The 13485-nt window shown below is 40.5% G+C and overlaps 1 protein-coding gene across 3 annotated transcripts in view; it reads right to left on the minus strand.

Annotated features, from left to right (window-relative positions):
• Window positions 1–13485, minus strand: part of SCP2 (sterol carrier protein 2) — a 123202-nt gene that overhangs the window by 101308 nt on the left and 8409 nt on the right. For all 3 annotated transcript variants that reach the window (XM_004025815.5, XM_063698614.1, XM_019018751.4), the window contains exons 2-3: window positions 7291–7348; window positions 1044–1115 (exon numbers count right to left, since the gene is read on the minus strand). In XM_004025815.5, the coding sequence (XP_004025864.1) occupies window positions 1044–1115; window positions 7291–7348 (130 nt within the window). The remainder of the gene's footprint in view (window positions 1–1043; window positions 1116–7290; window positions 7349–13485) is intronic.

Genomic DNA, 13485 nt, shown 5'->3' on the forward strand with positions numbered 1-13485 from the left:
TTAATAATACTGTATATATTCATAGAATTTTTATAATAACTAGAAATTAGAAAATATCATTACTACTTCTAAATAAGCTATAGTAGATCTTCAAGAGTAGAATATCATATAATCATTTAAAATGATGTAGGGGTTCCCACACACACCTTACCCCTTTGCCAAAAACAAAAAAAAATGTTGTTGGGGTTGGGGGAAACAGAGAGATGTTAGTCAAATGGTACAAACTTTCAGTTATAAGATGAACGAGTTCTGTGGATCTAACGTACAGCACGGGTGGTAATTAATGGCTAATTAACTGGATTGTGGCAATTATTATACAATATATACATAAATCATCTTATTTTATACCTTGAATATATTCAATATTTGACAATTAAGTATTTTTTAAATTCTGTGAAAAGACTGGAACTTTTAAATATCCATTAAAAGGGGATTGACAAAATAAATTATAATACATTTATTCAATGAAACACTATGCTTTTTTTTTTTTTTTTTTTGAGATGGAGTCTTGCTCTGTTGCCCAGGCTGGAGTGCAGTGGCACGATCTCGGCTCACTGCAACCTCTGCCTCCTGGGTTCAAGAGATTCTCCTGCCTCTCCCTCCTGAGTAGCTGGGAATACAGGCACATTTTTTGTATTTTTAGTAGAGGAAGGGTTTCACCGTATTAGCCAGATGGTCTCGATCTCCTGACCTTGTGATCCGCCCACCTCGGCCTCCCAAAGTGCTGGGATTATAGGCGTGAGCCACAGTGCCTGGCCATATTTTTAAAAAGGCCAAAGAAGATCTTTACAGTATGATTTGGAATAGTCACCAAAAGAAAAATTACACTAGGTTGACACATAAGGGAAATCTATAAATAGTGGTAATTCCCTTAAATCAGACTTTGAATTCTGAGATTTTTTTTTCTTTTTTCTTCAATACAAATATAATTTAATGAATTCTGAGTTTTTGAGGGTTAAAATTCACAAATGCCCCCGCATTGTTTGTATAGTTGCTGCTAGATTTAGGTAAAAAAATTTTAGAATACACAGTTTAATACATACCAAAAACATAGCCAACACATGCCTGGTCCACTGCTGAATAAGGGATCTGTGCATCAGCTAAAGCCTTCTTGCCTATAAAAATGAAAGGTTTTTATCAAAAAGTGCTTTAAGTATTTGTTTTAGGAGAGTGAAAATTAAGTTTAGAATTTTCTCAAAGTAAACTACCTCTATATAGTCTATGCTCAATTCAAATGACAAATCCTTCATCAAATCATGTCAGATCTCTACTTTCAGAAGTAATCATTTTTTCCTCTAAGCTACTGCATCACTTTTCCGTATCTCCTTTTTGGTACTTAACATTTCTGTTATAACTTCACATCTATCTACATTAAATCTGAAGAGTCTTACAGCTCCTTAATGACAAGGTCCTTGTCCCTTATCTTATTCATCCCTGTAGCTCCACTGTACATCTAGAGGGTAAAATGAGAAAGACTGTCATTACTGGGAGCAGATAGCACTAATGTGCTCATCTTACATAGAAAAGATCAAGAGGTGACTCTGTCTATGGAACAAGAAAGAGAGCTTAAGGATGCTATCAAAAGTGGCAGAAATAACTAGTGGAGGAACTGAGAAAAATTATGTAAGTAAATGAGAAAAATTATGTAAGTAAACTGGAAAGAGGACAGTGAGGTTGAAAAAAAAGTGTGAGCTAAATCCTCATTTATGACAGTGAGAAGCAAACAGACATCTAAAACTGACAAATCAAAAACTTGAGGAAGTATTTAGATAATCACCAGAAGAACTAAAGCAAAACGAGTTAAAAGAAGTTGTCCATGGGGAACAGGCCTGAGAATTGTAAGCCACTCTTCATTCTTTTTTTTTTTTTTTTTTTTTTTTTTTTTTTTTAAGGACAACGTCTCTCTCTGTCACTGGAGTGCAGTGGTGTGATCATAACTCACTGCAGTCTCAAACTCCTGGGCTTAGGCGATCCTCCCACTTTGGCTTCCCAAAGTGAGGGGATAAGAGACATGAGTCACCACACCTGGCCCTGTATTCCTGTATTTTCCGTTTTTTTTTTTTTTTTTTCGAGACAGAGTCTTGCTCTGTCGCCCAGGCTGGAGGGCAAGGGCGCGATCTCGGCTCACTGCAACCTCCACCTCCCAGGTTCAAGTGATTCTCCTGCCTCAGCCTCCCAAGTAACTGGGATTACAGGGGTAACAGGTGCCTACCACCACACTACTTTTTGCATTTTTAGTAGAGAGGAGGTTTCGCCATGTTGGCCAGGCTGGTCTCAAACTTCTGACCTCAAGTGATCCACCTCCCTTGGCCTCCCAAGGTGCTGGAATTACAGGCGTGAGCCACCAAGCCTGGCTTCTTTTTTTTTAACCATATAAATGTATTTGAAATTTTTTTAATTCACAAAGATACTAATTATAATAATCAATTATTATAATTTATGAAGTAATTGATTACAGAATTGGGTTAGTCAAAAAATGAGTTATCTTTTCCTGCTTAACGTATGGACAAAAAATAAATGTCTTATAATAATGTTTATGAGACTATGTTGAGAAGAACATTCTCATATGTTGCCAGTGAGACTCTAAGGGTGTAAACGCTGAAAATTAATTTGGCAAGAATCTTGGTTGACACAGTGGCTTACTGTACTTTAGGAGGCTGAAGTGGGAGGATCACTTGAGCCCAGGAGTTTGAGACCAGCCTGGGACCCCATCTCTACAAAAAATAAAAATTAGCCAGGTGTGGTAGCATACACCTGTGGTCCCAGGTACTTGGGAAGCTGAAGAGAGAGGATCACTTGAATCCTGGAGGTCAAGGCTACAGTGAGCCATGATCTCACCACTGCACTCTAGCCTGGGCAACAGAGCCAGACCCTGTTTCAAACAAACAAAAAAAAGAGGCCAGGCATAGTGGCTCATGCCTGTAATCCTAGCACTTTGGGAGACCAAGGCAGGAGTATTCCTTGAGCCCAGAAGCTCAAGACCAACCTGGGCAACATGGCAAAACCCTGTCTCTACCAAAAATACAAAAAGTAGGGGGGCGTGGTGGTGTGCGTCTGTGGTCCCAGCTACTTGGGAGGCTGAGGTAGGAGGATTGCTTGAGCCCAGGAGGTCAAGGCTGCAGTGAGCCATGATCACACTACTGCATTCCAGCCTAGGCAACAGAGGGAGACCATGTCTCAATTTAAAAAAAAAAAAAAAAAAAACTTAAAAATGATCATATTCACTATTCCTGCAATTCCACTTCTAAGCTATTTCCTCAGAAATAAACAGAGATTAGAACAAACATTTATTTAGCAAAATGTTCACTACAATTTTTCTAAAATATCAAAAACTTGGGAACCTAAATGTCCAACAAAAATAATGGCATATATATATATATATATCAATATATTATGCACAACTTAAACATTCTTTTCCAAACAATTTTTTTTTTTTGAGACACAGCCTCACTCTGTTGCCTAGGCTAGAGTGCAGTGGCGCTAACTCAGCTCACTGCAAGCTCCACCTCCTGGGTTCCCACCATTCTCCTGCCTCAGCCTCCCGAGTAGCTGGGACTACAGGCGCCCACCACCAATCTGGCTAATTTTTTGTATTTTTAGTAGAGACGGAGTTTTCACCGTGTTAGCCAGGATGGTCTCGAACCCTTGACCTCAGGTGATCTGCCTGCCTTAGCCTCCCAAAGTGCTGGGATTACAGGCATGAGTCACCACGCCTGGCCCTTTTCCAAACAATTTTAATTAGAAGGAGAAATGCTCATGAAAAAATAAATTTCAGAAATTAGGATACAAGCTGTGCGCAGTGGCGAGTACCTGTAGTCCCAGCAACTCAGGAGGACTGCTTGAGCCCAGGAGTTTGAGGTGGAGTGTACTATGACTGGACCTGTGAATAGCCACTGCACTCCAGCCTGGGCAGCATAGTGAGATGTTGTCCTTAAAAATATCTAAATAAATAAATAAATAGGATACAAAACTACAAATGTGATCCCATATAGCCATAGGGGAAAAATGCTAAAATAGAATAACACCAAGATACTAATAGTGACTAGGTCTGGGTCAAAATTTTGTTTTCATTAGTACATAATTATTCGTTACAATAAAACACATGCATTGCTCTTATAATCAGTGGGAAAGAATGAGTTACAAAAAGGTATGTTTAGCTGGTACTCTGTACCTCCTTTAAATGCTAACAGCAGGCCAGACACGGTGGCTCACGCCTGTAATCCTAGCACTTTGGGAGGCCGAGGCGGGTGGATCACCCGAGGTCAGGAGTTCAAGACCAGCCTGGACAACAGGGTGAAACCCCATCTTTACTAAAAATACAAAAGTTAGCTTCAGGTGCTCCGCCCACCTCGGCCTCCCAAAGTGTTGGGATTACAGGCGTGAGTCACCATGCCCGGCCAGATTTCTTATTACTAGTCAATCCCCAGAGTTAATTTCAAACATCATTAACTTTACCTCAGTATTACCATTTTATAATCAAAATATTATATACACACTAAAGTAACTTCAAATTTTTTAATGAAATAAAAGAAATTGGTCAAAAAATACAGAGAAAGTTGATCAAAGCATCTCCCACTTCAGAGACAGGCAGAAGCTATTTGGAGGCACCAGTTTAGAGGAGAACATTTAACAACGCAGAAGATAAACATTAAATGAATAGTGTCTGCCCTGAGAACCACTGCAATTAATCAAATCTCTTGAACCTTCCTTTTGGAGAACAGACATGCTCTGATTCCTTGTATAACATTTAAGTATTGAATTGAATAATCAGAGTTGATGTTGAAGGAATAGTTAGAAAGAGAAAAAAGAAAACAAAAAAAAAAGTTGAAGCAAAATCTAAATATATATGCACTGGATTTCCCCATAATATTACTTATGGTAATAAGCAGGAACATCTAAGGAATAAACACAGTAACTCCTTTTGGGTTGCCTGGCAACAACGTAGCAGGAATTGAGTTGGGGAGGCTCCCTAGGAAAAGGACTGTGCCTAACAACTTATGGGATGAAAGAGGTCTCCAAGTGTTGACAACAGGTATTTCCCAGAATTCCCCTAAACAACCAGCACCTAAGCTTAGAGTACTTGCCCCCAAACCAAAACATTTATTTAGGTGTTCCAGCAGCTGCTGCCCCTATCACCAGCACCACCTCTAGCTGGCAGAGTTCCACCCAAAGAAGGAGGGTAAGTAAGGAGGTCTCTATACCGTGGCTAGTACAAAGCTGACTGCCCGAAATCAACCAGTGGTAAAGCATTCAGGAAGCAACTGGCTATAAAAGCTGCTCGCAAGAGTGTGCCCTCTACTGCAGGGGTGAAGAAACCTCATCATTACAGGCCTGGTACTGTGGCACTCGGTGAAATCAGACGTTATCAGAAGTCCACTAAACTGATTCGCAAACCTCCCTTCCAGCGTCTGGTGCAACAAATTGCTCAGGACTTAAAAACAGATTGGCACTTCCAAAGTGCAGCTATTGGTGCTTTGCAAGAAGTAAGTGAGGCCTATCTCGTTGGCCTTTTTGAAGACACCAACCTGTGCACTATCCATGCCGAATGAGTAACAACAGACATCAAGCTAGCATACTACATATGCAGAGAATGTGCTTAAGAACCCACTATGGGCGGGGTGCGGTGGCTCACGCCTGTAATCCCAGCACTTTGGGAGGCCGAGGTGGGCAGATCACGAGGTCAGGAGTTTGAGACCAGCCTGGCCAACATGGTGAAACCCCGTCTCTACTAAAAATACAAAAAATTAGCTGGGCAAGGTGGGGGGTGCCTGTAGTCCCAGCTACTCGGGAGGCTGAGTCAGGAGAATAGCGTGAACCCGGGAGGCGGAGCTTGCAGTGAGCCGAGATTGCACCACTGCACTCCAGCCTGGGCGACAGAGCAAGACTCCGTCTCAAAAAAAAAAAAAAAAAAAAGAACCCACTATGTTGGGAACCATTTCATTCTCAAAAACAAAAATATTCTCTTCTTGTTATTGGTAGTTCTGAACATTAGATTTTTTTTCCATGGAGTCAAAGGGCACCTAAGCATATGATTGCAAGTGGAAAAATAGAGTACAGAAATCAAGTATTGGTAGTTTTTCCATTTTCATGCGTGTGTGAATTTTTACTATAACTGCAGGGATATAAAGAAGCCCATTAGGCTGGGCGCAGTGGCTCACACCTGTAATCCCAGCACTTTGGGAGGCTGAGGTGGGTGGATCACCTGAGGTCAGGAGTTCGAGGCCAGCCTAGCTAACATGGTGAAACCCCGTTTCTACTAAAAATACAAAAAAATTAGCCTGGCGTGGAGGTGTGTGCCTGTAATCCCAGCTACTCGGGAGGCTGAGGCAGGAGAATCACTTGAACCTGGGAGTCCGAGGTTGCAGTGAACTGAGATCATGCCATTTGCACTCTACCTTGGGCAACAAGAGTGAAACTCCATCTCAAAAAAAAAAAAAAAAAAAAAAAAAAAACCTGTTAAATTTTTCTGGCAATGCCAGCATTTGGATTTTTAAAAAATAATTAAATTTCTTATTGATGGCAAAAAAATTCTTTATATATATTATGTAAAGAAGCTTTCATACTTGTCCCCTTTTTTAAAAAAAAGAGAGGTGGGGGAGAAGAAGAACAATGGATGGGGATCTCTCTGCTACAACTCAGACCCCCAGTGCAGCCAGATGCAGCCTGGTCGTGGCACGTCTCTAAAGAATGCCGAATGCTTAGAGAACCAGGACCCATACACCTGTAGATTCTTCTCCCTGTTAGTTCCACTCACACCAATATTCACCCGTCTTTTGCTCAAAAGTACTAATACTCATTATAATAAACAATAACAAACTGCATCACCTCCTTTAGTCATGCAGTAATCTAGTGACAGAAAAAGAATTCTCTATGTTGGCTCAGTGAAGTAAAGAAAACCACCATACAGGTATTTAATACATTTTGAATGTGATTATCCCTTTTCCAGGAAAGGAAGACACTAATTTTGTTAGAACTCCTGAAGTTAACACACACTAGAATGATGTTATCCCTTTTAATGACCCTACCTCTCTCTCCCACAGATCCCTTAACCATCTCAACACATATTTGGATAGCACATAAAATTGTAAGCCACTCTCTGCTCTGGCTATGTAGCTGCTAAGAATGCCCAAGCTCTTTTCCTTTGTAGTGAGTCACTAGGCATTTCTCTGTACAGGTTCTTCTCCCTTGACTGGGCTTCCTTTTGTGCTTGCAAGGCTGCCCCATCCATGAAATCCAGACAGACCACATAATAAACTATGAATGTTCAAAGATCTAAATGTTCTATGTTACCTGCTTCTTCTGCCAAGTCAGGGTAGTCTCTTGAATTCTCAGCTCCAGGCTTCACGAACTAGAGATATAGAAAGAGATAATAAATACAAACAAGTATAGTTACATTTTTTTTTTGAGACAGAGTCTTGCTCTGTCACCCAGGCTGGAGTGCAGTGGCACGATCTCGGCTCACTGCAACCTCTGCCTCCTGGGTTCAAGCCATTCTCCTGGCTCAGCCACCCCAGTAGCTGGGATTACAGGTGCACACCACCATGCCAAGCTAATTTTTGTATTTTTAGTAGAGACGGGGTTTCACCACGTTGGCCAGGCTGGTCTCAAACTCCTGACCTTGTGATCTGCCCGCCTCGGCCTCCCAAAGTGCTGGGATTACAGGCGTGAGCCACTGCGCCCAGCCAAATATAGTTACATTTTTTACACAATAAAAATCTATTCATTCACTACTCAAACAAAAAACACATTATTATTAGACTCTAATAATAAATAATATAAAATCCTTTCCCTCAGAGTGCTTCCAGTCTAACCTAAGACAGCTAGTTACACTACAGTGTCAGAAGTACAGAATGTCTTGACAGAGACATCTACCCAGACTTGGAGGGAGGACAAGAAAGGCTTCCCAGAGAAACTGCCATTTAAATTAAGTTCTTATGGATGAGTAGCAGTTAGCAAAGTGAAAGAGAAGGAAATTCTGGAGTAAAGATCTAGAAGTAAGAGAATACAGCAGTTTTTTCTCTGTGGAAGAACTGTAAATAATTTGGTATGACATAGGTTAAAACATAAAGTGGAAAGTGTTAAGGATGGCTGGGTGTGGTGGCTCCCGCCTGTAATCCCAGCACTTTGGGAGGCCGAGGAGGGAGGATCACTGAGGTCAAGAGTTCAAGACCAGCCTGGCCAACATGGTAGAACCCTGTCTCTACTAAAAATACAAAAAATTAGCCAGGCATGGCGGTACACGCCTGCGATCCCAGCTCCTCAGGAGGCTGAGGCAGAAGAATCACTTGAACCAGGAGGCAGAGGTTACAGTGAGCCGAGATAGTGCCACTGCACTCCAGCCTGGATGACAGAATAACACTCTGTCTCCAAAAATAAAATAAAATAAAATAAAAGTGATATGAACATAAAAGTACCTTAGGTCCAAACAATGATAACAACTAATATTTATTGGGCGCTTACTGTGGTATGCATTGTGTTAAGCATTTCACATGTATTTACTCATTTAATCCTCACAACCATCCTAAAAGGTAGGTTCCGTGCATTACAGATAAGAAAACTAGGACACAGAGAGATAAACAACTAACCCAGGGGCATAGAGCTAATAAGTAATGGAGCTGAAAGTTTAGTCTAGGTCTGGAGCCAACTCACAAGAGACCCTTTATGCCCTGCAATGCTGGTCTGGGCTTTATCCTGAAGACAGTGTTTTTGTTTGTTTGTTTTTTGAGACAAGGTCTTGCTCTGTCACTCAGGCTGGAGTGCAGTGGTATGATCACAACTTACTGCAGCCTCAACCACCCTGACTCAAGCAATCCTCCCACCTCAGCTCCCTTTGCACCCACAGTAGCTGGGACTACAGGCACGCACCACCACGCTAAGTTAATTTTTGTATTTTTTGTAGAGATGGGGTTTTGCCATGTTGCCCAGGCTGGTCTCAAATTCCCGGGCTCAAGTGATGCTCCTGCCTCAGCTTCCAAAGTGCTGCAATTACAGGTGTGAGCCACCATGCCCAGATGACAATGTTTTTTAAAATGAGACTGGAATAAAACAACAATCAGATACCACTATTAATTAGAATGGCAAAAATCCAAAACACTGACATCAAATGCTGGCAAGGATATGGAGCAATAGGAAGTTCGGCAATTTCTTACAAAACTAAACATGTACAGGTTGGGCATGGTGGCACACATCTGTAATCCCAGCACTTTAGGAAGCTGAGGTCGGTGGATCATTTGAGGTCAGGAATTCGAGACCAGCCTGGTCAACATGATGAAACCCTATCTCTACTAAAAATACGAAAATGAGCTGGTCATGGTGGCCAGCACCTATAATCCCAGCTACTCAGGAGGCTGAGACAGGAAAACCCAGGAGGCAGAGGTTGCAGTGAGCCAAGATTGTGCCATTGCACTCCAGTCTGGGCAACAGAGCAAGACTCAGTTTCAATAAATAAATAAATAAAGCAAAAATAAAGCACACACAATACACATATGAATTAGCAATAGCACTCCTTGGCATTTACCTGAAGGAGTTGAAAAATTATGTCCATATAAAAACCTACAAATGGGTGTTTTTTGTTGTTGTTTTGTTTTGTTGAGATGGAGTCTCACTCTGTTGCCCAGGATGGAGTGCAGTGGTGTGATCACAGCTCACTGCAGCTTCAACTTCCCGGGCTCAAGCAATCCTCCCACCTCAGCCTCCTGAGTAGCTGAGATCACAGGTGCTCATAATCATGCCTGGCTAATTTTTAAGTTTTTCTGTAGAGATGGATCTCACTATGTTGCCCAGGCTGATCTCGAACTCTGGGGCTCAAGCAATCCTCCTGCCTCAGCCTCTCAAAGTGCTGGGATTACAGTCACGAGCCACTATGATGGAACCACACAGATGTTTATATTAGCTTTATTCATAACTGTCAAAACTTGGAAGCAATCAAGATGTCCTTCAGGAGGTAAAAGGATAAACTGTGGCACATCCAAACAATGGAATATTATTCAGTGCTAAAAAGAAATGAGCTATCAAGCTATGAGAAAACATGGAAGAACCTTAAATACATATCATATTAAGTGAAAGAAGACAATCTTAAAAGACTACAAACTATGATTTCAGGTAAAGGACACTCTGGAAAAGGTAAAATTTATAGAGACAGTAAAAAGATCAGTGGTTGCCAGGTGCTGGTGGGAGAGAAGGATGAATATGTGGAACACAGAGGATTTTTAAGGCAGTGAAACTATTCTGTATAATCCTATAACACTGGATACATGTCATTACACATTTTTCAAAATCCATAGAATGTACAATACCAAGAGTGAACACTAAAGTAAATTATGGTCTCTGGGTGATAATGATGTGTTAATGTATGTTCATCGATCATAACAAATGTATCACTCTGGGTGTGCCCTTGCTGATAGAGGGAGAGGCTATATATGGAGGGATAGGGGAAACACATAGGAAATCTCTGTACCTTGTACTCAATTTTGCTGTAAACCTAAAATTTCTCTTAAAAGTAGTCTATTTTTAAAAAGAGAAAGAGACTGGGATGGCGAGACTTGCATTTTAGATCATCCTAGACACAATGTGAAGAAATGATGAAAGGAGCATGGCGGGAGGCAGTGAGACCAACTAGCATAATTCTGAAACAGGCCAGGTGAGGGCTAAGACAGAAGCAAAAAAGAAAGAAATAGACCTCAGAAATACAAGGGAAGTAAAATCTACTGAACTTGATGACTGATCAGGTAAGATGTAGTGCTTTGCTGGTGAGTGGTCACATTAAAGAGAAATGGCTTTGAATATTCTTTTGACTGCAAACCAAAATAAAATACATTTTACAACACAACCCAGTACACGCATATATACATACATAAGTGAAGCAAAACTTTCATGAAATATTTATTCTTATTTCAAGGTAGGATACCAACAGGACTTGTTTCCCGAGCCTCAGTCACTACTGATCACCCTGCTGATCAAAAAAGGATGTGACAAATAAACCAGCTGAAATCAGCTAAGACCAAGATGGCAATGAAAGCAACCTCTAGTTGCCCTCATTGCTCATTATATGCGAATTATAACACATTTACATAAGACACAGCCACCAGCAGCATGACAATTTACCTACTATGCTGTGGCAATGCCTCAGAAGTTATCTTATATGACTCTGGGGACTCCCTGCCCCTTTTCCAGAAAGTGCATGAATAACCCACCCCTTTTAACAGTAGGTATAAATATAGCTGTCCAGCAATCCACTGGGCTACTCTGGGCTGCTCTGCCTATGCGACAGCCCTGCTCTGTCTGTGGAGCAGCCATTTTGTTGTACCTTGCTGTTCTAACTTGCTTTCTTTCACTGTTGGCTCACTCTAAATGAAGCAGAGAACCCTCCAAAGATAAGCCCCAATTTGTGGGCTTGCTGGCATCAGTATTTCCTGTTCTATTTCAATTTTTAATTCTAAGACAACTTTCTAAATTGAGTTCACAACTCACTAATGGGTCACAAAAGTTTGAAACATGATATGTGACTTAAATGCCACATTTCACTGCATAGTACCAAAACACTTAATGTGTTCCTATCTCTGACCCATCCCAATTCTTTTCCATAATTCCTGAATTACAGAAACCTTTTTAAGGTTTAAGCCAGAATTAATCCATCATATTAAAGGTCAGAAGTCAAAATAATAGTAACCCTTTGAAGGCAAGGGGTCAGTGGCTGGAAGAGGACACAAGAGGGCCTTCTGAGGTGCTAGCAATGTTCTATTTATATTTTATTTTTTCATAAAAGACATGCAAAAGCAAAAGACAAAGACAAAAAGTACCACAAACTTTATAATAAAAACAGCAATCCTGTTTCACTACTCTGCACCCCGTAGTCTTATTTGCTCCCAAAACATCCACTTTCAATTCTTTCAGATATTTCTTGTTAGAAACTGACATGTTTCTAAATATTCTTCTTATACTACTATTTCTTTCTTCATCAATGTAAGAAGTCACATCATAATCTCCTATAAGGACCAATAAGGATCAGACCTTTTCTGCCACCCCACATATACATTAGTTTACATATCTCTTACCCTCCTTACATAGCAGAATCACAATTTGGTGTTAATTTAATTCTCGGTGTTTGCTTTATTAAGTACATTTTTTTCAACTGCTGGACCAGTTGTCTACTTATGATTCCATTTCCTTACCGTACAATTTTTAGGATTTTTTTTTCTGGAGTTAAATGCATATCCTAATGAATTGTTTTAAGGCAAACACCCTTGCTACCATCACCCAGATCAAGAAATAGAACTTTGCCCTCCACCCCAGAAACTCCTCCATGTACTCTGTAGCAATCTCAATCCCCACTCTACCCCCAAAGTAATTACTATCCCGATTCTTACAGTAATTACTCTCTTGGAATATTTCATACTTTTATCACCCAAATATGCATCCAAAGACATTATAGTTTGGTCTTGCCCATTTATTTAAAAAAAGTGTCTTTTAATTCTCTTTTAATCTACAGGCTTCCCTCTACTACTTTCTTTTCCTTTCAAATACAGTAAGATGTGTTTGTTGAAGAACCAAAGCATTTGACCTACAGTTTCCCAGAGTCTGGATTTTGCAGATTGCATACTCATGTAGTTGAATGTGTACTTCTGTTCTCTGTATTTCCTGTAAATTGGCAACTGGATCCAAAATTTGATTATACATTCTATCCCTTTGACAAAACTACAGGTGGTAGTGTATTCTTTCATTAGGAAGCATATATCTGATTGTTTCTCTGTGTTGTTAGCAGCAGAGACTAGATCCAGCGATTCTCAAACTTCTTAGTCTCAGGACCCCTTTATGCTCTTGAGGATTATTGGAAATGGCAAAGAGCTTTCGATTATGAAGGTTATATCTACCAATAGCTATCATAATAGAACTTAAAACTAAAGACATTTTAAAAGATTTTCCAATTCATCAAAAACAATAAATCCATTACATGTTAACATAAATAATTTCTATGAAAAATAATTGTATTTTCCAAAATAAAGTGGGAAGAATGGCATTGTTTAGCATTTCTGCAATTCTCTTTAATTCAGGAGACAGCTGAATTCTCATATCTGATTCTTCATTCAAACTTTAGCATTATGTTGTTTTTGTTGAAGTCTATGAAGTACATCATGTGACCTAACACAGACATGTAGTTGGAAAAGGGAAGAGTATTGGAATTGTGGATATTCTTTTTTTTTTTTTAAGATAGGTTCTTGCTCTGTCACCCAGGCTGCAGTACAGTGCCATGAACATAGCTCCCTGCAGCCTCAAACTCCTGGGCTAGAGCAATCCTCCTGCCTCAGCCTCCTGAGTAGCTGGTACTACAGGCATGCACTACTGCACCCAGCTAATTTTTCTATCTTTTGTAGAGACGGGGTCTTGCCATGTTGCCCAGACCGGTCTCAAACTCCTGGGCTCAAGTGAGCCTTCAACCTCAGCCTCCCCAACTGCTGGGCTTACAGGCATGAGCCACTCACTGGACCA

This window comes from Gorilla gorilla, chromosome 1 (assembly GCF_029281585.2).
Source record: "Gorilla gorilla gorilla isolate KB3781 chromosome 1, NHGRI_mGorGor1-v2.1_pri, whole genome shotgun sequence".
NCBI classification, from domain to species: domain Eukaryota; kingdom Metazoa; phylum Chordata; class Mammalia; order Primates; family Hominidae; genus Gorilla; species Gorilla gorilla.